Below are 26873 nucleotides of genomic sequence, written 5' to 3' on the forward strand. Positions count from 1 at the left end.
ACACACGCACACACACACACACTGTTCCCGGAGTCTCGGAGGTGTGTGAGGATGCATGTAAAAGTCTCAGGTGAACAAACGAAGTGTAAAGAATGTTTTATTAGCCGTTTTAAAAGAAAGCTAATAATACAACAGTCGTATTGAGCCCTGCAGCACAGCTTTATATATTCCTCTTCCAGTGATTTACAATTTATACATTTTAACTTCAAAACCCCAAAAATACAGTAGAATAAAATAGAAAATAGAGAAGCCGCAGTAAACAAAGTCCTGACGAGCTTAAAGTGATGCAGATTTACATGTGCAGAAGAAACCGTTCCATCTTCCCATACAATCAGGGGGAAAAACACAAATGTACAAACCGCAAAGGGAAAAGCGAAACAAAAATCAAACGTATTGCACAAATCTGATTTTAAACAAAAACAAGGAAACAACCCCCCCCCGCTCTAAAAAGAAATAAAACAAAATCAAAAAGCTGGAATTTATTTTAAAAACTAGTGTCAGTTTTGAGAATCTGGCACCGTACAGTCTAAATCTTCCCAACACACACACACACACACACACACACACACACACCCCTGTATATTCTTCCTTTCTTATATAAACGTAAGTGTTCATTAGATAGATTAATAGCAGAACTCTGTCCCTCTGATCCACATTCAGCAGCAGCAGATGGTTTTCTCTGTACCTCACATCATCCACTTTAGTCAACTTTACCGGAGCCAAGGCTGTAAAACACACACACACACACAAAAAAAACAATTATCCACTCTGTACATATGCAGATATAAATAAAAAGATTTAATTTAAATCCAATGGCTGAATATTAAACATTAAACTGCTATAAAAAGAAAAAAGGGATAAATGTTCTGTTCTCTCACTCCATGATGATCATTTAGAGCCTGAGACTCTAAGAGAAGAACATCAGAAGAACCTTTCTGCTTGTGGATGTATTTAAAGTGGAGCTGTAGAGGTTTTGTGTAAAGTAGTATAATACAGAGTGTGATGTGGTGAAAGAGACTTGTGTCTGTCAGAGAATGTTTTAATGAGAAGAGAGGCGTACCGTCCCTCGAGAATCCTCACGCTCCAGGACCTTCTGGGCCTGGTCTGCTGGAAACTTCAGCATGGATGTGATGACTTTGGCCATGGTCTTTAAACAAACAAGCAGTTTATATCAAATGCTTTATAAGTTCTCTGATAAGTCTGGATAGGAAGTCTGATAATAAATCATAGATACTCTGCTTAAAACAACCAGATCTTTCACTGTAAACATCTCCACTGGTCTCCTGATCATAAAACTCTGATTCTGTAGTCTGAGGTCTGTAGCCTGAGGTCTGAGATCTGTAGTGTGAGGTCTGAGGTCTGAAGTCTGAGGTGTGTAGTCTATAGTCTATAGCCTGTAGTCTGAGGTCTGTAGTCTGAGGTCTGTAGCCTGTAGTCTGAGGTCTGTAGTCTGAGGTCTGTAGTCTGAGGTCTGAGGTCTGTAGTCTGAGGTCTGTAGCCTGTAGTCTATAGTCTGTAGTCTGAGGTCTGTAGTCTATAGTCTGTAGTCTGAGGTCTGTAGTCTATAGTCTGAGGTCTGTAGCCTGTAGTCTATAGCCTGTAGTCTGAGGTCTGTAGTCTGTAGTCTGAGATCTGTAGTGTGAGGTCTGTAGTCTATAGTCTGTAGTCTTAAGTCTGTAGTCTGAGGTCTGTAGCCTGTAGACTGAGGTCTGTAGTCTGAGGTCTGTAGTCTGAGGTCTGTAGTCTGAGGTCTGAGGTCTGTAGTCTGAGGTCTGTAGTCTGAGGTCTGTGCTGCTGTGCACAATCACACAATATGCAGGAAAAAACACACACATGGTATGTTCTCTTCACTCTTCACCATTTCTAGAGGATACCCAGGAATCTAAAAACTGTCATCTCACTCTCGAGCACTAGTTCACTACTGAATGGTGGAAGAAGATTCCACGATAACTGTCCAAGACACTCGGAATGATGCATGCTGGGTAATGAGTGACAACAATATTGGATATAAAGAACAAAACACATGGCTGAAATGAAATCACTTCTCTACGATCTCACTGTTTACACTCATAGTTTTCTTAAAAATCTGTAGCTGAGAGAATCCAGACCATAATATTTCACTACACCTGGAGGGATGAAGCTCTGCCCTTATTAACTCAAATATACACTTAAAATATGATGCAACTTTTCCAGTCATTTCCTTAAACTTGGGAGAAGGATTTGTGTGTGTGTGTGTGTGTGTGTGTGTGTGTGTGTGTGTGTGAAGACGTGAATGGGATCACCTTAATCCAAACTCAAGTGTAAACTTCAGTTTTACAATTTTACATTTCTAACACTGCAGTTATTCCGTTAAGTGTGAGGTTTCTACTGCTTCCCTCTGCCCCATGTTCAGTCTCATCACTCTCTCTGTGAACAATTAAATCCATGCACAGCAGAAATGCTAATTATCAGTCACCTGCTGTGCAATCAGCTCCAGACACATCTGCCAGAGAGAGAGAGAGTGTGTGTGTGTGTGTGTGTGTGTGTGTGTGTGCGTGCGCACGTGTTTGTGTATGCGTGTGTGGGTGCGCATGTGTGTGTGCATAGGGTTATAAATACGACACTAATTGGAACCAGGGCTGCTGCTAAGCTTTGGCTATTCTTTTAAATTGGTATGTTCTCAATGTATGACGTGGCTTCTCCTGCCGTGTCCTGCCTCCAGACATCCGTCCTCACAGGAGGAGCTGCTGTGATGTCATAAGGCTGTAGGTATTATTAACCTGAAGCGTCCACGCCGACTTTAAAACCCTGTCAACTAGCCATCAATTAGCTCAGACTAAAGCATGTCGAGGAAAACCTGCTACTGAGAACACACACACACACACCCTGCACACAGACACACACACGCACACACACCACAACACACACACCCCACACACAGACACACACACGCACACACACCACAACACACACACCCCACACACAGACACACACACGCACACACACCACAACACACACGCACGCACACATACACAACACACACACGAACGCACGCAAGCTTCTAGTGCACTTCTGTTACATACAAGAATAAACACAGAGACGTACATGGTAATATTATATTATATAATATAATATATAAAATATTACACATATTCAGGATTCAGGAAACATTCCTACAGGAAATAAAAGTCAGAATTATGCTGGAAAAAAGATACACACCTTCGTTTCTCGTCCCATCATGTACTCAAACATGACCTTACGCAGGTACTCGAACTCTGTGGGCTCGGGGAAGGGATCAGTGCTGTAGTGTGAGAGATCTGGGAGATAAAATCATTAGTTCAGATGATGTTCTACACCTCAGCATGGGATTATCTAAAAAACAGATCCTGATGGTCAGACAGTGTAATCTCTCTCTCTCTCTCTCTCTCTCTTTGTGTAATGGTGAAGCAGGCAGATGACTGGGGTTTAGACTGGATTCTGCTCGGCCAGTATTACTGTAACATCAGTGCATTAGTGCAAGTTAATGGCAAAAGGACAGCGGTTTCTATAGTAACAGGTGGAAAAGAGCGATCAATGCACGGCTTTGTTTAAACCTCTCATTTACTCCTTATTATCTGCCCCGGTGCCGGGGCATTTAGCCCATGCACTGCCATTTATAGACAGGAAATAATGGACAGGATATTCCTAACTGCTTTAGCGTTGCTCAGATGCTCCTCAAACACACACACGCCTTCAGCATGCTAATAATCAGTCAGTAAATCAGCAGGACTGGGTGTGTTCCGGACCCCAGGCACGTTAGACACGCTGTTTACGGTTAGAGTTCTGAAAAAGTACAAACGTGACATTGTGACTAACATACAAACTGAGTTCTATTTATTTGGGTGGTGAGTGTGAACGTTCCGGAAAAGGGAGAGTTGAAGAGCTCGAGACAATCTGGCTAAAAATAAACTCTCAGCATATTTAAATGACATAAATGAAACTACAGTTAAACTGTGTGTGTGTGTGTGTGTGTGTGTGTGTGTGTGTGTGTGTGTGTGTGTGTGTGTGTGTGGTGAGGGTATTTCTGATATACAAGTAAAAATCTAAAACACAGAAATATCTGGTCAGTTTTTTCACTCGAACGTCACATCGGCTTCTTCCTGACTTTCCACTCCAGAGTAAATATATAAAACATTCAGTTTCATATAACAAGGAACCATGCAGGAACCACCCTGGATCATCTCACTTCACACACTGCTCGACTGTGCCTACTGGTCTCATGGCAATGCAAGAGCAATTTATAGAAGGCAGATGAAGCCACTCGCTCTCTGGAATACACATTAGAATGATGACTGATGACAATCAGGCTCCTGGAGGCACCAAAAGGGACAAACTGATGAGGAGCAAAGGTGCCAAGCCAAACCCAAACAATCCTTTGATCATGGAGTGTAGATAAAAAGAGAGTCATAAATAAGCAGATCTGCTAAAGTGACCCTGAGCGAAGCCGTGCTACAGACACAGCAGGGAGGAAACCTGATGACCTGAACTCCTTTAACCTGATAAACACCACAGCTTCTCATTTCACTCCATATAAACAACCAGCACCTTAAAAATCCATGTTTTTTCATGAACCGTTAAAAAGCTAGTAATCATTTTTCCCCGATTGAATAAATTCTTTACCTCGTGAATAAACTGGAATACGTTATTATTTGTGCTAAATCAGAAAATCTTCTGAATATTCTGAGAGTATCAGTCAGTGTTCAGGTTGTAGAAGAGTCTGAATGAGGACAGAATTGAACAGTGCAGCTGCTTTGGATGGAAGAAGATCATTGTGTTTATAGTTCTGGCTTCATAAAGCAGCTCTCAGTCACGAACTGCGAACAGAGCAGCTGGAATCTGAAGTCGACCAGTCAGCGCTTCGGACTGTATTTTATTTACACACTCGTCTAAGAGATGATCTGAATGATAAAGGTGTTGCAGATTATTCACCTTTCCCCAGGTGAGTCACCACCGAGTTTTTATAAGCTTTCCGTACCGTGTCCTCCAGAATGTGGATCTAAAAAAAAATTCAGAAATGTCTGTTAAACTGAGCATCGAAGCACTGAGTAGAAATAAAAACAGCAAACTGAAGACTATCTAATGAATTCCTCAGTAATGAACATATTAAAGCTGAGAGACGTAAAAAAATCTAAACACAAAACACTGGTCAAAAGACTAAAATCTAATTACTGACCAAATATTACATTAATATGGTGTTTTTAATAAATTACTCAAAGCACAAGATGAATTTCACAAACTCTCTTTTCTCTCTAATAATCTATAAATGAATCTCATGGCACTACTTTATCTGCGTTTGTGATCTGCAGCAGCAGGATTCCAGCTCTGACGAGACAGAAATAAAATCTGTACAGAAAATTAACTTTCTTTCTCTTCTGCTTAAACATGTCCGTGTCGGTCAGTGCTGATCATCGTTACAATACATTGTGGTGATACACACACACTGATTTGTGTTGTGGTTCTTCACTTCACACCGTAACACACACACACTGACCTGAGTTAAAGATAAACACTCAGTCGGAGGAGTTAAACAGAAGTGTGAGTTTAAGCACTTCCTGTGTGGTGAGAGAGGAATCATAGTGTAATTATGGAGATTTTAAATAAAAGTAAACAGATGTGCTGAGTAACGAATTTGAGCTCCTGGAGACTTCCAGTTTTGTTTAGCCAAAGGGGAGATGGAGCCTGAGAACATGAGGTGGAAAATATGCCCTGAACTTTACTGGCTGTGTTCTCATTCCTGAGCCAGACTTACCCGATCCTGGTACCCCTGCTCTTTCAGCCTGGCTTCACTCAGCATGGTGGTCTTCTCAGCAATCTGAACCTAAACAGGGTGAAAGAGTCAAGAGTGAAGGAGGAAATGATGGATCTGTCTCAATCAGTCTCCAAGGTACATATCTGGTAAGTTGACTTGTAATTGAGGTCCCCTGAGTGCTGTGTTTTAGACTGAATGCACATTTTATACCAGCTGACATTTAAATTGGGAGAAAAAAGAAAAAACGAACCTGAAGTTCTTCAACACCCTGAAAGACAAAGAGGGAAACAAGCAGAAGTGAGATCCTGTACACAACAATATAATCAAACCACGGAAAAAAATATTATTACAATATCGGAGCAGAGCACTGTATAAAATCTATACTATCTATGATAAGGCGATGTTGGACTATATAAAAGAAAAAGATCAGAACTAAGTACAATCTCCTAAAATAATCTTAAACACAAATACCTAAAAGACATAACATCAGCAGGTTCATTCTGTGAGGAAGAAAAACACAAGCACATACCACTGTTACTATACTGTTACTATACTGTTATATACTGTCACTATACCATTCCACCATTGTTACACCACTGTTACTATACTGTTACACCACTGTTACTATACTGTTACAACACTGTTACTATACTGTTACAACACTGTTACTATACCATTACACCATTGTTACACCACTGTTACTATACTGTTACACCACTGTTACTATACTGTTACTATACTGTCACTATACCATTACACCATTGTTACACCACTGTTACTATACTGTTACTATACCATTACACCATTGTTACACCACTGTTACTATACTGTTACACCACTGTTACTATACTGTTACTATACTGTCACTATACCATTACACCACTGTTACTATACTGTTACAACACTGTTACTATACTGTTACTATACTGTCACTATACCATTACACCACTGTTACTATACTGTTACAACACTGTTACTATACTGTCACTATACCATTACACCACTGTTACTATACTGTTACAACACTGTTACTATACTGTCACTATACCATTACACCACTGTTACTATACTGTTACAACACTGTTACTATACTGTCACTATACCATTACACCATTGTTACAACACTGTTACTATACTGTTACAGCACTGTTACAACACTGTTACTATACTGTCACTATACTGTCACTATACCATTACACCATTGTTACAGCACTGTTACTATACTGTTACAGCACTGTTACTATACTGTTACAACACTGTTACACCACTGTAACTATACTGTCACTATACTATTACACCATTGTTACACCACTGTTACTATACTGTTACACGCTGTTACTATACTGTTACACCGCTGTTACTATACTGTTACACCGCTGTTACTATACTGTTACAACACTGTTACTATACTGTTACTATACTGTTACTATACCATTACACCATTGTTACACCACTGTTACTATACTGTTACACCACTGTTACTATACTGTTACTATACTGTCACTATACCATTACACCATTGTTACACCACTGTTACTATACTGTTACTATACCATTACACCATTGTTACACCACTGTTACTATACTGTTACACCACTGTTACTATACTGTTACTATACTGTCACTATACCATTACACCACTGTTACTATACTGTTACAACACTGTTACTATACTGTTACTATACTGTCACTATACCATTACACCACTGTTACTATACTGTTACAACACTGTTACTATACTGTCACTATACCATTACACCACTGTTACTATACTGTTACAACACTGTTACTATACTGTTACACCACTGTTACTATACTGTTACTATACTGTCACTATACCATTACACCATTGTTACAGCACTGTTACTATACTGTTACAACACTGTTACTATACTGTCACTATACTGTCACTATACCATTACACCATTGTTACAGCACTGTTACTATACTGTTACAACACTGTTACACCACTGTAACTATACTGTCACTATACTATTACACCATTGTTACACCACTGTTACACCACTGTTACACCGCTGTTACTATACTGTTACACCGCTGTTACTATACTGTTACACCGCTGTTACTATACTGTTACACCACTGTTACTATACTGTTACACCACTGTTACTATACTGTTACACCACTGTTACACCGCTGTTACTATACTGTTACACCACTGTTACTATACTGTTACCCCCACTGTTACACCACTGTTACCCCCACTGTTACTATACTGTTACACCACTGTTACCCCCACTGTTACTATACTGTTACACCACTGTTACGATACTGTTACAGCGCCTGTCACTAAACCCTGAATCCAAATGTGCTCACAGGAGAATGAGGCTCAGTATAAATCTACCCCTGAGCCTCTCTCCTAGGGGCTAATTGAGAACAGAGATTTAGGGCCTCATCATCTCTGGAAAGTCCGAACTGTGATAGAAAAAGGTTTCTTTGGCAAGCAGCCACTGTTTCAGAGGGATGAGGGAACCAAATACGACATTTTATGAGGAGGTAAACAGCACCATCTGCTAGTGGTTGTAGGAATATCTAACACATACCTGAGGACCACTGAGACTCCTTTGCTGCAGCTCCTCCAGCTCCTTCTGCACCTCCCACACGCGAGTGCCCATTTCTTCTTCACGACTCTGAGAAGACGAGTGCAGTTTGAGGATATCACACGGGGAGAAAAACCCCTTTAGGTATAAATCATATAAACTCTCGGTGGGGAACCGCAGGAGGGGGGAGGGGGTCTGGGGTAATTGTTTCCTCATGATTCTGGTACTTACTAAAAGGCACGTTCGTTCTGAAGAGCACAACTCGAGCGACGCTCGTTTTACTGATGCACCAACACGAAGGTTCCATTTGTGAACGAATCGCTGTTATTTAAGAACAACTTCTCGTTCACTTCCATTTACTGACTGGTATTTTTGTTAAGTCCAGCCCATGAAACCATGTGACCTTTCTAATGTCTGCTACTGAAGAACACACTTTCACTAAACGAGACCTGTGTTGAGTCTGAATGAGAGCGACACTGATTCTGATTTCAGATGGAGCTTTAGTTGGTTTAATCATGTTCTAAAGAGAATGTAGAAGTTTGGAGAAGATTTATACATGAAGCATAACTCATATTTAGAAATATGTACTGATGGATGAGCTTAAACCACGAACATGATCCCGAAGGGTTTTTCCCCCGAACACAGCAGTGCACAAAATAGAGGGGAAAAAAGCGATCTGGTGTCACTGGAGCAGAACATCTAAAGAATCTCTGAATCAATCACTGAGAGAAACTGAAGTTTTATTGCACCTGTAGAATTTGCTCATAACGTTGGACTGTTCTTTTCAGCTCATCTTCTTTCTGAGAAATTGTCTTTTGAAGTTGATGAGCTTCCTCTCGATGGATCCCCATTAGTTCTGCTTCTACTCTTTGAGCTCTTTCTGTATGGAGGTGAGAGAGAAGACACAATTACACTTCACTCAATCATATTCTCAAATCTCAAAGAGAAGGTGAAAACATACAACACAAAATACACAACTTTGATTACAGCTCTGAAGTTCCAGCTCTTAAAATATCTGCTGTTCTCTTACCAACTGCGTCCTTCACTGATGCTGCAAGCTCCTGATCTTTCAGAGCGATCTGGGTGTTGAACTCTCTCATCATCTGTTTAAGTGTTGAGTTGTGTTTCATTTCCAAATCGTCCATTTCCAGTCTATAAAACACACAAAACACACACCAGCTAATTATTGAACTATTCAGAAGCTGAAATGTAAAATGTTTTTAATGTTGGTGTCTTACTTCAGCTTCATCTCGTTCTCATCTGCCATTTCTTTCTTCAGATATTCCAAATCCTTCTCATGTTCCTTCCTCAGTGATCGAAGGTCTTTCTGTAACCGTGTGAAATCCTTTTGAATCTTCTGCTTCTCGTTTTCGGTTTCCTCCAGTTTTTGCAGTAGATTGTTCTCTTTGCTTTTAGACCCATCAGTAAAACATTCTCCATCCGTCTGTCCTGGTCCTATCCGCATGTTCTCTTTAAACTGCTCCTCTTTTTCCTCCAGTCTCTTACTGAGGTCTTGGAGCTTCTCCTCATAATCTTTCACCAAGAGCTCCTTTTCACGCTCCCAGGCGGCTCGTAACTCAGTGTCCTGCTCTCCTGCATATTGTAAAGGCTCTGTTTCTAACGCGCTGTTGGGTTTCTCTGAAGAGCATTTCTCTATCTGCATGACATTAGTTTCTTTCTCTTTAATCTGGACCTGAAGACTCGAGCAGGTCTTCTGAAGCTCCAGAACCAGTGGCACATGTTCACTCAGCTCTGCCTTAAGCTTGCTGATTTCAACTTGGTACGTAGTGTTCTGTTCTTCAGATTGAAGAAGCTTGGCCTCCAGCTCTCTGAACCTTGAAACGGCTTCTTCCCCATGCTCATTTCCTGCAGCAGCTTCGTTTAGCACAGATGTTTCCTTTTTCTCTGTGTCCTTAAATGTTTCCAAAGAGTTCTCATTTTCGAGTCTTCCATCATGTTGTACCTGCTCCAGGAACTGTCTGTGCTCTTCCATTAGATTATTAATGGCCTCCTCCATTTTCCTCCCATTTTCCTCCAAACTCTTCACCTGTTCTTCCTTCTCATGCTGCCTCTGCTGCATGTCCTCCAGCTGTGCCTGAAGATCTTTGATGGTCTGCTCCTTCTGCTCAATCTGTGAAGTCAGCTGTTTACGAATCAGGCTGATTTTTTGCTCGGCCTTCTTCTTCAGTTCAGTCACTTTACCTGCACTCTCTTCTGCTGCCTTCAAAGCCTCCTCCTTCGACTTCAGGATTTCCACCTTCTCGCTCTCAAAATCTCCTCGCTGGCATTCCAGTTGTTGTTTGACCTCATGGAACTCTTTGTCTAAAGAGTGGAGTTTTGCTTCAGCTTCACAGATCAGGTCGCTCTGATGAGAACACTGTTCCTTGGTTTGCTGGAGCTGTAGAAGCAGCTCTGTCTTTTCACCCTCTCGAATGTTATGGTGCTGCTGCAACTCGGCCTCCAGCTCCTCCTGCTGTTTAGTCTGAGATTTGAGCTGTTCCTCGAGTTCCCTTATCTTCTTAGTGCAGTTCTCCAACTCTAAAGTCAAGGCACTTACCCTCTGCTCTTTCTCGCCCAGAACCTGGTCCATCTCTGACTTACTGCTGGTCTGATTGTCAATGCTGGCAGTGAGTCTTTGTAGATGCTCGTCCTTCTCCGTTATCTGTTTCTCCATGTCCTCTATCCTGCACTGAAGAGATCTGACAGTGTTCTTCTTAAGGTCAGACAGTTTATTCCTGAGTGAATCGACTTGTTCGACAGCCTTCTCCTTCTCCTTCTCCACTCGTACCACAGCCTCCTCCATCTGGCTTCTCATGGTCCGTTTCTCCTCGTTGTGCTGCTGATTCAGCAGAGATATGGCTTCCTCCTTCTCTGTACTGATAACTGACAAATGTTTCTTTAGATCATCTACGACGCTCTCCAAATCACTGATACGCAAAATATTAGCTTGAAGTTTTTCTGATATGTTTTTGTTTTCTTCATTCAGTGTTTCTATACAAAGAACTTTCTCAGAAAGTACCTGCGAATGATTAATAGCGTCTTTTTGTAAAGACTCTCTCTCGATTGTTAAAGCTTCAAGATTCTCTGAACTCGAATTCAGCTGAAGAGCCGTTTGTTCGAGAGAGTTCTTCAGGCTCTGGTGCTCCTCCATGCTTTTCTGAAGTTCTTGCTCTAGAGAACAGATTTTATTGTTCTTTGTTAAAATGTGATTTTTTAAATGGCCCAGTCTCCTCTGGTTACACGTGACCCTGTTTTGCAGCCTGTTCATCCTGGTCTCGACTCTTTCACAGAGATTTTTGGAGAAATCGTTTAACATCGATTGTGCACCTTCACAATGCTGCTCCAGGTCTTTACTCACTCCACGGATTTGTCTCAGAAATGCCGTTTCCTTGTTTTGAAGCTCAAGGGTTTTCTCTTCAAGGCTCCTCTGTAGGTTCTCACCCTCTTTACTTCTAGAAGCTTCAAGTACACTAAGCTTCTTGCATGCATCTTCTAGTTCTTCGGACAATGTCTGGACTCTTTCTTTACTCATCTCTTCAGTCTTAGCGAGCTGGTCCTGGAGATGATTCCGCTCATTTAATGCCTGCTTCAAGTTTTTCTCCACAGACTCGACCTGCTTTTTGAGGATGTTCTCTGCTTCAGACAAACTTTCCAGTTTGTCTGCAGCTTCTCTGAGCTCCGTCTGGAGTTTCTGAACAGTGGTTTCCCTCATTAAAAGCTCTTCCTTAACTCCTTGAATCAAATGTTCCTTCTCCTCTGTGCTGGTCACAAGCTGTTGAGATATGTTCTCCAACTCTTGCACTTTTGCTTGCAAAGACAGATCATGCTTCTCCTGAAGCTCCTCCTCCTGCTGGCTCAGTTTCTCCTGCCAAATACGCACAAGGTCTTCTTGCTCAAGCCTATGAGCCTCGTAAATCTTTTCTAACTGCTCCTTGTGATTTGCCTCCAGGTCAGACAAAGCGCTGCTGAGGCCCTCAGAGTTTTCCTGAGCCATCTCAAGAATCTTATCTTTAATCTGCTGGTCTTTCTGCTGCAGCTCTTTATCTTTCTTGGCCATCTCCGCTTTAGAATTCACCTCTTGTTCATGAAGCTTTTTCTTCAGCTTCTCCTGAATCTCTTTGGCTTTCTGTTTGAGTTTTTCCATTTTGGTCTCCTGAGATTTCAACTTGCTATCCATTTCCTTTTTAAGGCTCTCCGTTCTTTTCTCATAAGAACTTCTCTCTTCATCTAACTGCTTGTTTAACTGATTTAGCTCCTCTTGCATTGCTTGGTGTGACTGAGCATGGGAATTCTCTTTTCCAGCCAGATCATTCAAGACTTCCTGCATCTTCTGTTCTAATCTTTCATTGTCATTAATCTTCTCTTGAAGACACTCTTCTTTCTGCTGGCAGTCATTATGAGCTACCGTGAGAAGTCTTTCCAAATCTTGCAGGTGACTCTGTGACCGCCTCAGTTCCTCTTTCAGAGAAGTATTTTGAGAACCAACCTCAGCAAGTGCCTCCTTCTCAGACTGTGCTACACACCTTAGATCTTCTATTTCCTTTAACTTTGCCTCCACATCCTGGTGAGCTTCTTTAATATTTTCCTGTAATGTTCTTTCCCTTTCAGCATGTTGTTCAAGCTCTTTATCCTTCTTCTCCAACACCATTCTGATCTGATTTAGCTCTTCTTTCGCCTTCGCTAGTCCTTCTAGCGACTGCTCATGCTGACGCTTTAAGTCATCGATCTCCAACTGAAATTTCTTCTGCTCGTCATTCAGCCTGGTCTGGAACTCCTTGCTAGCCACCTCGTTCGCTACACCAGCTGCAAGCTTCTCCTCTAGCTGCTCTTTACACTTCTGCATCTCGCTGAGATCAGCGGTCAGAGCCTCCACCTCGGCCTGCTTGAGATCCAATTTCACCAGCATTTTTTGGTTCATTTCCTCAACATGCTCATGAAACTCTAATTCTTTGTCTTTCATGATTACCTCAATCTCAGATTTATGTTTCTGTACGAGCTCTTCAACAGCACGCGAGTGCTTCAGGTTCAAAGCATCGGTCAGTTCTGCCTTGAGGTTCTCCAGCTCCTGCTGATGCCTTTCTTGTAGGGCAGCAAATTCACCTCCATATTTCTTCCTCTGTTCTTCGATCTCAGCTAAAACCTCATCTTCATGGGAAGCTTCCTCCTGTGACGACTTGGCCAAGGAACTCTCCAGCTCAAGAATTCTCTAAAACAGAAAGCAACTCAAGATATTCACTTCTCCAGTGACGTTTATTAAAACCTGATTAAAATAACTGCTGACTCTGTGGGAAGAAAGTCCCACTTCAGATGAAGCTTAGAATAACTCACAGTTCGAGTTCTCTCCAGCTCCAGCTGCAGCTCCTTGGCTTTCGCTTCTCCTTCAGCCTGAACAGCTGATTTCTGGAGCTCTGCTTCCTCCAGAGCCAGCGAGGCCTGCTGCTCCTTCTCCTGCGCAGCTTTCAAAAGCTCCTTACGACAATTTTCCTGAACAACAAACAGTCCATCACACTTTATCTGTAGGACCTTAAATACCAAACAGCTTTGAAGTAAGTATGAATTATACAATCAATGTACCACTGCTTCCTGAATCTGGGAACTGATTTGCCTGTCCTTGTTTTCCAAATCTTCTAAATGCTGCTGCTTCATTTCTGTGATCTTATCTTCTGAAGACTTCTGGGGGAAAAGAAAAAAAAAGAGAGACAAAAAACTTGACAGTGTAGAAAAAAAGGCCCACATGCTGGTTTACCTGTACGCTTACCTGTACCTGCACCCGCACCTATACCCGTACCCGCACCCGTACCCGTACCTGAACCTGCACCGCACTTAAAACCATGGTGCACTTAAGGTCGCTGAGGTCACACTTTCCCCTGCATGCTTTCCATGTGAATGTTACCTGAAGCTCCTGACCTGCATCTGCATGGTTTTAAAGCATCGTGCTGCAGTTTGGGATTCAAGTCTGATTAGATCTCGAACTGATTCCACAGGAAGAGCGCTGAATTTCTGTTCAGTACATATGAAGGTGAAAATCCTGATTTCCATACGAATAAAGAAATGTATTAGAATTCAGATCATTTACTAATTAGAAATGTCTCCACTGTGGGACGAATAAAGGCAGATCTTATCTTTTCTTCATCACTTGGGATCTGCAAGTGAGATTTCAGGTAGCAGGAGACTCTGGAGTAGGAATTAATGTGTCCATGTGCGAGTCGAGATGCAGAAATGTCTAACTTCAGTCTCTACACTACTTTCACTCGAATGTCTCGGGTTACAGCGTATCGATTCTGTCTCCAAACTAAAAACTAATCATCTCCCTGCTAAAGCCACTGTGAAATTTTCACATTACAGCTTCGTATAAAAACCAGTAAAACTCACAGCCTGAGGTTCTTTTTTTACCTTCATGATGCTTATGACCTCCTGTTTGACCCTGGACAGCTCCTGTTGGAGATTCCGCCTCTCCTCATCACCAGCCTTCTCCACCTCCCTCACCTGCTCCTCCATGCGCTCCTGCAGCTGACGCCGAGCTTCTTCTGCCCTCTGTGCCATGCTCAAGGTGCGTTCCAACTCCTCAAAAGCTATGGGAGAAGATACATGTGGTAATACTCTTGGTAATTATAATACCCTTACAGAGCTGGAGAACGAAAGAGAGAGAGAGAGAGAGAGAGAGAGAGAGAGAGAGAGAGAGAATTAAGATGACTCACCAGCTTTCTCTGCTTTCTCTCGCTGCTCCTGCAGCTCCTCTTTCTGGGCCACAGTTTGCTGGATCCTGGAGCGCAGCTGGGCAATCTCTTCCTCCTTCATCTCCAGAGTCTCGTGCATCTGCCGCTTGGTCTCGGCGATAACCATGCCCTGGGAAACCCCATCAGAATGGGGCATCTTGTTAAAAAATGCTCTGATCAGGTTTCCATGAGATTTAGTAAATGCAAGATGCTAGACTTCATGAATTTAAATCCCAGCACCAACCAGCTGCACTGCAACACCTTTAAAGCTCAACTGCTTATTTTTATAAAGGAAATTATTGTGTCACTCTGAATAATGTTATAAATGTAAATGTCTCTTGATTGTTGTTGATGTGTTTGTTAGAAAAAAAACAGTTAAGTAGAACTTTCAGTTAAGAAGAACAAGTTCAGTGATTCAGTTAAGAAGAACTCTGATCATGTGGAGCCTCAGATCTCGCTGTGTAACGATTTCCTGCACATCTGGGAGAACATTGTGCTGATCACAGCAGCAAGAAGAACAAGAAGGAACACCAGACTTGATACTCATCATCCTGATCAGAAATCAGGTTGCAGACTAAAGACCAGGCTCAGACCACAGCAGCAGATTCCACACACAACCCAGAGATCCTCATCAAAGTACAACAATAATCTCATTTACTGTATTTAAAACCTTTCTAAATCCCAGGATGCACTAGAAGACAAGTGACGTGTTGGAGCTGTGCTTTCTCCCACACACACACACACACACACACACACACACACACACACACACACACACACACACACACACACACCACTGAACTCACATCTGTCTGAAAATAGCCCACGTGTGTTCCTCTCACCTTGTCCTGCTCCAGCTGCTCAATAAGGTTCTTGGCGTCCCTCAGCTGTGTGATCAGCTTGGTCTTCTCACTGGTGTGAAGTTCCTGAGAAAGTGAAATGAGAAATGAGAAGTCCTGCCTTTTTTAAATGCCTGCAGGTTTTCAGCACTAATTAATATTCAATAAAATATTATTCTACTGCAATTTAAAAACAAAGTGCTGAGAGTCAGAAGCAGGTTTGGATCCTTCAGAGAGCACAGAATCCATGCTGTGTTAATGATCCAGTCAGTCTGGGCACACGGGTCTGGGTCTTCTCAGGCTACAAAACAGCAAATTCCCGAATAATCCCAGAATCCAAATAAAAGACTAAATATTCTGATGGTGGAAAGATCAGATTTAATGCACTTAAAACAATAAAGACTCATTACATTAACACCAGAGGAAAGCTCAAAGGTCACTTATTTTTCCACACATCTCATATCCACAGAAGATCCTCATGAAACTCACACTAAATCTCTCTCTCTCCCTCCCCCTCTGACGTTTCCCAAATCCTAATGTCCTGAGATCTTTAACGGGGACTGTTTAGTTCTGAATTCTGGAAGCGTGGGAACTCTGGTGTTTTGTGGGAAACAGACAATAACTACAGTAGAATTCACTCCAAGTGTTTATATACTTTAATAAGTGGTGCAGAAGAAACAGCTGCTTTAACATGAGATGCGTTTTGTACGATGTAGAAAAGACTCGGTCATTAACTGATTTATTTCAGTGAATAAACAGCGAGTTGCAGTGGGTTCAGTGATGTGCTGCTTTTACAAATAAATGTTTATTCTAAAAATAAATAAACACAAAACATCAGAAAATTAATACAGATGCCTTCAGTATCGACTTACTTTACTTTTAACCTTTTTTAATGAGGTACATTATAATTCAGTCCATACAATAATATTTTGGCTGTTTTTCTGGGATTTCCACCATGAAACTATTTTATTACGATTACAGATTAATAATCGCCATAATAGAATTTTATAACTGTCACATACATTACAGCACAGTGAAACGGCTCAGAGCACAGGGTCAGCAATGATACAGCGCCCCCTGGTGCACAAAGGTTTAAAGAGGCCTAGCTCAGGGGTGTGGCAGATTAATAGTGCTGGGACTTGAACCCCCAACCCTCTGATCAGTAACAGTGCCTTCTCTCTACCTACTTGGTTTGCTTTCTTTTTCAGTTTGATTTTGATTATTAAACATCCGGTAAAAAACGCCTACTTTCATTTTTTCCAGTTCTTGCAGTCTCTCTTGCAGTTGCTGCTGCAGAGCTTCATTCTCACTGCTGATCTGAACACTGCGCTCTCTGTTGGTGTTAATCAGCTCCTTACAGCGCTGCAGCAGAGTCTCCTGCCTCCGTACTCGCTTCTGCAGAACTTCCAAGTCAGCACTGCTGCTTGGTTCAGTACTGCCCCCTGCTGCACACACGCACACACGCGCACACACACACACAAACAAATTGTGAGATGGAACAGTGCATGGTGCAGTGACTGAAACATGAAACATCTGTGCATTTAGTGCTCACAACCTTCATGACCTTCACCACCAGGATTTGACTAAACTAAAGATCTCCAAGAACATCCAGCCCTGTGCTTGTGTGTGATTATAGTGGCATTACAGGAAAACTTGAATGATGGACATGGTGCAAGTCTATAAATCTATTAATATCAGGTTGTTTACTTGTTGTAAGAAATACAGAAAACTATTATATATATATATATATATATTAATATGTACACTGTCTGGGCTAAAGACAAATAACCACCTGGAAAAAAGTGTGTGTGTGTGTGTGTGTGTGTGTGTGTGTGTGTGTGTTGCACCAACCTTGATTTAGTTCCATGCTCTCCACCTGATTAGTGTGTTGAGGGTCAGAGGTCGTCTCTGTAGACTCGGCTGTCTGTTCATCACCTGTCTCAGGTGAGACCAAAACTCAGGGGAACTATGGAGACGTTTCTTCATAAGAGCAACCTGACTCAAAAAAAAAAGTGTGTTTCAGCGTCAGTGTGTGTCATTACACATCCTCACACGAACTCTCAGACACACAAACACTCACTTGAGTCTGCAGGACTGTGATCATCTGGTCTTTTTCCTCTAGAGCAGCATCAAACTCCTCCTGCAGGTGCTTTTTGGCCTGCTGATCCATCTGCAGCTCCTGACACACACACGCACACACACACACACACACACACACACACACACACACACACACACACACACACACACACACACACACACACACACACTGATGTGAGATGGAACAGTGCATGGTGCAGTGACTGGAACATGAATCACCTATGCATTTAGTGTAACTTTATAATAAGCACATGCTCACAACCTTCATGACCTTTACCACCAGGACATAATTAAACTAAAGATCTACAAGAACATCCAGCCTTGTGCTTAAAGATTAAAGATAAGAAGATGAGGAGGAAAGTGACAGTGAATGAGTGTGAGGTCATACTTCTCGGAGTTCCCCGATTCTCCGCAGTGATTTGTCTTGACTCTGACTGAGGATCGTCTGGAACAGAAAGACAACATTCACTGTTTATAAAAAAACATCACCTCTGTGTGTTGACCATCTGATTAATAAAGACCAAAGATTTTAGTTGTTATTACTGTGAGAACATGTTCATGTCTTCTGTTCATACTGAAGAGAAGGTTAATGTGCAGCTCGAAGTGAATAGTGTTCATGAATATTACCTGTGTTTTCTCTTTTTCTCTCTGCACGGTTCTGTAAGCTGTAACCAGCTGGTGGTGAGAAGAAGCAGAACAGAAGTGAAATGTGAGCGAGTCATGTGACATCATAAAACGATAAAATAAAGTTCTGAGACTAGACTAAGCCTAAACACAGATAAAAGTCTACAGTGTCACCTTTCATCCATACAGCTGTTAAATCAACACCAGCTTTGTCTTCCTGCAGCTAAATAACAGATCAACACGTTATCTAATGGAGCTGTAAAACATTATTATTCTGTAACGCTGAAACCCTGGAACACCTCAGACTTTTTAGATCACAGGATTCTGCTCGACCTTGTGAAGGCATTTTCATGTCAGTAGTCATGACTTTTAGTCAGTACCTCAGAGTATTTCCCTCTGTAGTTTGATAGACTCTTCTCCACCCTGTGCAGTCGATATATGAGCTGCTCTTTGGACAGAGCCTCAGCGTTTCCAGGTCCATCTTCAGCTTCGCTCTCGATGTCTGACGGAGGATCAAACACAGGGGCCCCCGACGCCTCGTTCTCTCCCAGAGGAGTAAGAGATTCCCGTGATGAGCTACGAACCAGACTGTCCCTGGAGCCGGAGCGGAAAAGGCCCTCGGCGCGTCCTGAAACCCGAAAGAGCGACTCGACCGAGGAGACCCTCTGCTGCAGCTTCTGTGCCAGAGACTGAGCCTCCTCTCTCTGAGGGAGAGAAAGTGTAAATACGAGTCGCAACTTGTACCTGAATATTTGTACATAATTTAAACAATTAAAAGGACATAAAGAAATAAAATAATTGCTCTTATATTATAACCTCGATGCAAAATAGATTTTCTTAACCTAAAATATCATTTTTGTAAACTACCGCTGTCCTTAACAGTTCTAACGCTTCTACTGAGATAATAAACTGTTGTGTTACTCACCAAAGGAAAGACGACTCCATCTCCATTCACACTTCCACTCGGAGAACTGACTGCTCCTTTAGTGATGTTCTGAACAGGATGGAAAAGAAAAGAAGATCAGTGGCGATACGGTTTAATACCTGGGTTCTATTAGTACGTTATTAATCCAGCTGGCTGCACCCTGATCACTCCAAATGCAACAAAAGTATTGCAGTGAGCAATGCAGGGGCCTCTGTTTACTCCCACATGCAGTCTGAGAGAGAGAGAGAGAGAGAGAGAGAGAGAGAGAGAGAGAGAGAGAGAGAGAGAGAGGACAGAGAGAGAGAGAGAGAGAGAGAGAGAGAGAGAGAGACAGAAAGAGAGACAGAGAGAGAGAGAGAGAGAGAGAGAGAGGACAGAGAGAGAGAGAGAGAGAGAGAGAGAGAGGACAGAGAGAGAGAGAGAAAGAGAGACAGAGACAGAGAGAGAGAAAGAGAGACAGAGACAGAGACAGAGAGAGAGAAAGAGAGAGAGAGAGAGAGAGAGAGAGAGAGAGAGGACAGAGAGAGAGAGAGAGAGAGAAAGAGACAGAGACAGAGAGAGAGAGAGAGGACAGAGAGAGAGAGAGAGAGAGACAGAGAGAGAGAGAGAGAGAGAGAGAGAGAGAGAGAGAGAGAGAGAGAGAGAGAGAGAGAGAGAGAGAGAGAGAGGGACAGAGAGAGAGAGAGAGAGAGAGAGAAAGAGAGACAGAGAGAGAGAGAGAGAGAGAGAGAGAGAGAGAGAGAGAGAGAGAGAGGACAGAGAGAGAGAGAGAGAGAGGACAGAGAGAGAGAGAGAGAGAGAGACAGAGACAGAGAGAGAGAGAGAGAGAGACAGAGACAGAGACAGAGAGAGAGAGAGACAGAGAGAGAGAGAGAGAGAGAGAGAGAGAGAGAGAGAGAGAGAGAGAGAGAGAGAGAGACAGAGAGAGAGAGAGAGAGGACAGAGAGAGAGAGAGAGAGAGAGACAGAGACAGAGAGAGAGAGAGAGAGAGAGAGACAGAGACAGAGAGAGAGAGACAGAGAGAGAGAGAGAGAGAGAGAGAGAGAGAGAGAGACAGAGAGAGAGAGAGAGAGAGAGAGAGACAGAGAGAGAGAGAGAGAGAGACAGAGAGAGACAGAGAGACAGAGAGAGAGACAGAGAGAGAGAGAGAGACAGAGAGAGAGACAGAGAGAGAGACAGAGAGAGAGAGAGAGAGAGAGAGAGAGAGAGAGAGAGAGACAGAAAGAGAGACAGAGAGAGAGAGAGAGAAACACAGCACTGCAGTCTACACATCACAAAACTACAGTTAGAGCGAGTCAGAAGACTTGCAGAGGATGAGCTGAGGTTAAATAAAGCACACACTCCTCTGGTTCCTGCCAGATTTATTCTGTAGGTCAGTGGTGAGATTTGTACGATGAGATACATTTCATCATTCTAGACTTAAATCATCTCAAACCTGCAGAAAAAACACTGTGAGGAAATGAACGCATTCTTCCAACATATTTAATCAAATAAAAGCGATTTTAAATGAGTGCATTACAGAGCTCAGGTGTGGAGAAACAAAACAAACACACTACTGCAGCACAACATCTGGACATGCCTGCAACATCTGGTTTCAACAATACACTAACTTTCTCTTAAAACAGAAGTGGTAGCTCAGTGGCTACAGCACTGGGATTTGGATTAAGAGGTTGTGAGTTCGACTCCCAGCACTTCCATGATGTTTGTCCCTTGAGCAAAACCCTGAACTGCTGTATACATGAGAGAGCTGTAATTCACCCTGTAATGAATAAGGGTTTATTCCAAACGATGCAAATGTAAATTGCTAAAGAAACTCCGTTAAACAACCTGAGATCCATTACAGCAATCAAAATGCACAAACTCCTGTTTATCTTCATATAGAAAAATACAACCAAACCAAAATACAACAAGAAGTGAAACAAGAGGAAGAAGACTGGCAGCTGTTTGGGACATTATTACATTCTGAGTGAACAAATCCCTCCATTTGTGTTCCAGGAATACAAAAACTAAAATTCTACTCCATGGTGGTTCCTCAGAACACTACAAAACCTACTACAGATAAAATGATGCTTCATTCAACTGCAAACTGTTCTTACAATGCGTCTGACCCAAGATTTACACCGGACCATCTGTTCCCTCCACACACACACACACACACACACACAGACACACAGAAGCTAATACCATGACGCCATACTGCAGTTTAATCAAGAAAACTAGCGCTCGAGTGTGCGGTGTGACTGTAAGGACCAGCTGTAAAATAGTGAAAATGGTCATCCACAGAGCCTTCAAACAGCCCGGGACAGGAAATAAACAGTTTATTATTAAAAAGTAAACTGTATAAATCACATTACACAGCTAAAAAAAGATCAGTTCCCTCAATATTTCCCATCTGCAATATCAAAGTCCTGTTTTAATTGTAAGATGTAAAAGTGATATGTTCATGATACAAACAGGATGTATAGAAATAGGAAATGGGAGTCACACACACACACACACACACACACACACACACACACACACACACACACACACACGTCTTGTTCAATGTCAAAACCCGCACAAAATCTACAGACACTCTCTGCTGAACAACCTCACCCCCACCCCACCCACAGCTGCTCCCCAAAACCCCCAGCCCACCCCTGCTGCAACCCCAGCCCACCCCAGCCCACCCCTTGCTATTAGTACACAAGCAAGAAGTAGAATTTGGGGTTAGGGGACTAAACAGATCCTCCATTCCCTGAGGGATCATAAAGACTCATTCAAAACGGATAATCAGAGTTAAAAGAACACACAAGCTGCTGTCCATTTATTACAAAACACACCACTAGAATCAGTTATAGGTGAAATGCCTTTGAGTTATGCAACAGAGCAAAAAAAAGGAAATGGGTGGAAAATGACAGAAGGCTGCAAGCAGGTGATGAGTAGATGTACAGAGACATTCTTCAGGTCAAGCCTCCAAAGGCAGGGCATTAAAGGGGTGAGGAGAGGAGCAGCAGGTTTACTTGGGTTTAGTCGGGGTTGATGCGAGGGCAGGAGGAGGCGATGTGTGAGGATGAACTCACCGCACTGGGCACCTGGGCCGCTTTGGGTCGATTTGAATGGTCCAGAGCAAAGATAGTATATTCAGAGAGAAAAGCAGGTTCTGCTATCATCCCAGCCAGCAGCTGATCACCCCCCCCATACACACACACACACACACACACACACACACACACACACACACACACACACACACATAAATCAGACAGTGCATTAATGAGGAGCAGGCAGTGAGGTGGGTGAGGAAGACACAGAGCTTTGACAAACACATCACCATGATTAAGAGCATGAAGATGAGAAACCAGAAGAGACGAGAGAAAAATGAAACCTGCATGTTCTTGTTTACAATGTTTGACATCTCGTTTTTATCAAATTTGACTGCAGAAGATTTTTCTGCTTTATTTTCACCAATGCCTGGATGGTAATTGTGGGAATAAAGCTTGTGCAGTATAACGATTGGATTATTCCTACATCATATTTCACACTCCCATAAAATCCAACCTCAACCTCATAGTCAGTCATGGAGAAGGAAAAAACAAGCCCTTGTGAAAGCGGTGATATAACTTCTGAAAGGAAGAGAAATGCAGCCATATACCGAGTTTTATTTATTTTCACTTAAATCTATTAAATCTACTATATTTTTGCACACCAAACATTCGTGTGGTAAACCTGCAGCAATGCCAAGTTCTTACTCGCTCTAAACACAAATCCAAATTCTGTTCTATCATAACGTCCCATTTCGATCCAAAACTCAAAGATCTTTGATATATTGCACACATTGTCATTCCAATACTGAAGGAGAGTGTATATTCATGCTTCTGTTCACTTTTGTGATGCTGCAGAATAGAGATGTGTGAATGAGTACATGCAAATTATACTTTCTTTTATTTCCTTTTGAGCATTTTCCTTTGTATAGTATTTATATATTATATATATAAAGTATAGTAATCCTGTTTCTTTTATGATTTATTCTAAATAAAAAAGTAAATGCAGACTTTTATTTTAAATGTGCGTCTCGCGACCCAATTAAAGTTTGATTTTATAGTTTTAGCCAAAGGGGAAAAATAACAGAAAATCCAAGCATGATTTCTAACTTCTGATTGGGTGGCAGCTCACAGTTAATAAAATCATCATTGTGCCCCGCCCCTACACAACGCCCCACCCCTACACAACGCCCCGCCCCTACGCAACACCCCGCCCCTACACAACACGGCTGGAGACCTTGGAATTGGCTGAAGTTCTCTGTTCTGCAGGATACATGCTTCTGTTTCCACTGAGAGGGACGTTTTATTGATAGACAAAACAAAGGTAGAAAGATTTTTATGAAAATTGTAAAATGAAAAGTGGTTATCTAATGTTCTGATACTGTCTTTGGATAAGTGATGTATTGCATTTTTCTAATTTAAAAAATAGGCTTTAAGTTGGAGTTGCTGGTTAATGGGGTTGCTGGTTAATGGGGTTGCTGGTTAATGGGGTTGCTGGTTATTAGGTTGCTGGTTAATGGGGTTGCTGGTTAATGGGGTTGCTGGTTAATGGGGTTGCTGGTTAATGGGGTTGCTGGTTAATGGGGTTGCTGGTTATTGGGGTTGCTGGTTAATGGGGTTGCTGGTTAATGGGGTTGCTGGTTAATGGGGTTGCTGGTTATTGGGGTTGCTGGTTATTGGGGTTGCTGGTTAATGAAGTTGCTGGTTATTGGGGTTGCTGGTTAATGGGGTTGCTGGTTATTGGGGTTGCTGGTTAATGGGGTTGCTGGTTAATGGGGTTGCTGGTTAATGGGGTTGCTGGTTATTGGGGTTGCTGGTTATTGGGGTTGCTGGTTAATGGAGTTGCTGGTTATTGGAGTTGCTGGTTATTGGAGTTGCTGGTTATTGGGGTTGCTGGTTAATGGAGTTGCTAGGTATTGGGGTTGCTGGTTAATGGGGTTGCTGGTTATTGGAGTTGCTGGTTATTGGAGTTGCTGGTTATTGGAGTTGCTGGTCAAACGTGGTTTACTCCAAGTATATAAATGATAAACTGAATGCAAGAACCAAAACCAATACTGCACAAGCCCAATGTATCTGGATCTAAATGCCCATCAATACTGGGAATAATGGAGACATCAAAAAAGTAAACTTGCTGAGAAAACAGATGTTTTGACATGGTGCTGAATTTATATGGAAATCTGAGGGAAAGCAGAATATCCGCGACCTTGTCTTATTATTACACCCTGTACACACAGTTCACAAACACACTGTGTGTTGATATTTTTATGCCAATTGCCTTCACCTGACGTGGAACTTCAGAAAAATCCCTCCGTATTGTGCTATTAGATGTGATTAAATACTGGAACCTGATGGTGTTAATCCACCTTTACTTAGGATTAAGTCCCAGGTCTTCATCTGAATCTGTTTAGTGTTCACTGATCACATGACAGGGTCAAAACATTTCATGATATTTATTGTTTTTCATTTATCTTCACTGAACTTCACATTTTACTGGCAGTAAAAGAAAGTGCACCTTTTAACCATAACCAAGAGAAAAACATATCAAATATCTGTGGAACCCAAAAACATTTCAGCGTTAGAACACAAATCTCCATTTATCTTTATTAAACAGAGACGTCTTCATGGACACACGGAGTTTAAACAGGACTGAATATCCTGCTAGACACCATGCTGTAGATCTGAACAGCACAGAGAACACACACATTAGTGAACAGTACGAGGTTCTGAGAGCATAAACATCGACATGGTCTTCAGCGTAGGGGTGAGAACATGGGTTCAGAAACGTGTTAAATTAAATGTAAGGTTTAAGGGCATTCCTTACCGCTCTGTTACTCGTGGGAGGAGGAACATCCTGGTGCAGTGAGGAAGATTTTGCCTGCTTCTCACCTGAACTCACCTGAGGACAATCATGAAGATACACACTGAGAATCTGTGGTAGGAGCTGGAGATGTTTTACACAGCGCTCTGTCTGTCCCCTCACCAAAACAAGGTCTTACCAAGACATTGTGACTCTGGACGGAAATAAATGCTGAAATGAAACGTCTCACTTCAGATTGCATCAGTTTACTGACGTGATGATATGATGTGTGGATTATTACAGAGGATCAGAAGGTCTGGAACCGAATCCAGCCTGAGATTTACATTTTTACTTTAGTGCTCTCACTTTACAGCTTTTATTCACACCTGCCTAAAACTCTGATACAGTAACTTAGCTGTGAGGAACCCGTGTGTGAAGACATTGTGAGTGAGGAACCCGTGTGTGAAGGCATTGTGTGTGAGGAACCCGTGTGAGAAGACATTGTGTGTGAGGAACCCGTGTGTGAAGGCATTGTGTGTGAGGAACCCGTGTGTGAAGGCATTGTGAGTGAGGAACCAGTGTGTAAAGGCATTGTGTGTGAGGAACCCGTGTGTGAAGGCACTGTGAGTGAGGAACCCGTGTGTGAAGGCATTGTGAGTGAGGAACCAGTGTGTAAAGGCATTGTGTGTGAGGAACCCGTGTGTAAAGGCATTGTGTGTGAGGAACCCGTGTGTAAAGGCATTGTGTGTGAGGAACCCGGGTGAGATCTCACCAGCCTGACATTAAAAAAAGGGGTGTGGTTATAAGGAACAGAAAGTTTGAGAGTTGTGGAATTTGATTGGCTGTTTAAGTCCAGTCCTGCGCTCTGATTGGCTAACAGTTCCTGATCACTAGCAGTCAAGGGTCGAAATATAGAATGTTTTGGACCGAAAGTAAAAAAAAAAAAAAAACCGCTGCTGTGAACAAATCACTCTGATCTCCTGAGAAAAAGGCAGATCTCACACACACACACACACACACACTAGTTCCTGTAAATGTCCTCCGTCTGTCAGGCTTCAGGACACAGAGTTACTAATCTCCCTGAATGTCCTACAGATAAAGTTCAGAAACCTGCCCGGGCCTCAGGAGCAGTACTGTCTGATCGGTACCAGGAAGACCAGAGCCCGGACTGGGACCGGAACCGGGCAGAGATAAAGTGTGTGTGTGTGTGTGTGTGTGTGTGGTGACAGCGCTCGAAACTGACCTGGGCCTGGGTCTGGTTCTGGGTCTGGACCTGGGCCTGGGCCTGGTGTGGAGACAGTACACTCCTCTGTGGTGACTGTTCCTCATTAATCCTCTGTTTCAGTTTCTTAAACATGGCTGCGGCTGGATCTCTCCGAACCGGGATTTATATCCCTGTGTGGACCAGCATCCGGGTCACTTCGGCTCTCTCTGTTGTTGCTCTGTGTATCAATGCGCAGCTGCCGACGTGGAGCAAAGGCAGGCGGCTACGGCAACTCGCGAGGCTCATACTAGTGA

The 26873-nt window shown here is 42.5% G+C and overlaps 1 protein-coding gene across 1 annotated transcript; it reads right to left on the minus strand.

Moving 5' to 3' along the window:
- Positions 1-81: 81 nt before the first annotated feature.
- golga4 (golgin A4) lies at positions 82-26873 on the minus strand. Its single transcript, XM_046872076.1, is given in 26 exon segments — positions 82-725; positions 1061-1147; positions 3199-3296; positions 4948-5014; positions 5768-5836; positions 6018-6035; positions 8332-8418; positions 9078-9208; positions 9359-9480; positions 9567-13534; positions 13657-13812; positions 13903-14001; positions 14722-14900; positions 15027-15174; positions 15887-15970; positions 17132-17328; positions 17735-17839; positions 17842-17878; positions 17964-18062; positions 18372-18428; positions 18611-18658; positions 18988-19311; positions 19533-19601; positions 22598-22699; positions 25380-25454; positions 26599-26873. Coding segments are annotated over 26 exon segments (6555 nt in total). The 5' UTR covers positions 26713-26873; the 3' UTR covers positions 82-710.

This window comes from Silurus meridionalis, chromosome 2 (genome assembly GCF_014805685.1).
Source record: "Silurus meridionalis isolate SWU-2019-XX chromosome 2, ASM1480568v1, whole genome shotgun sequence".
In the NCBI taxonomy this organism is placed as follows: Eukaryota; Metazoa; Chordata; class Actinopteri; order Siluriformes; family Siluridae; genus Silurus; species Silurus meridionalis.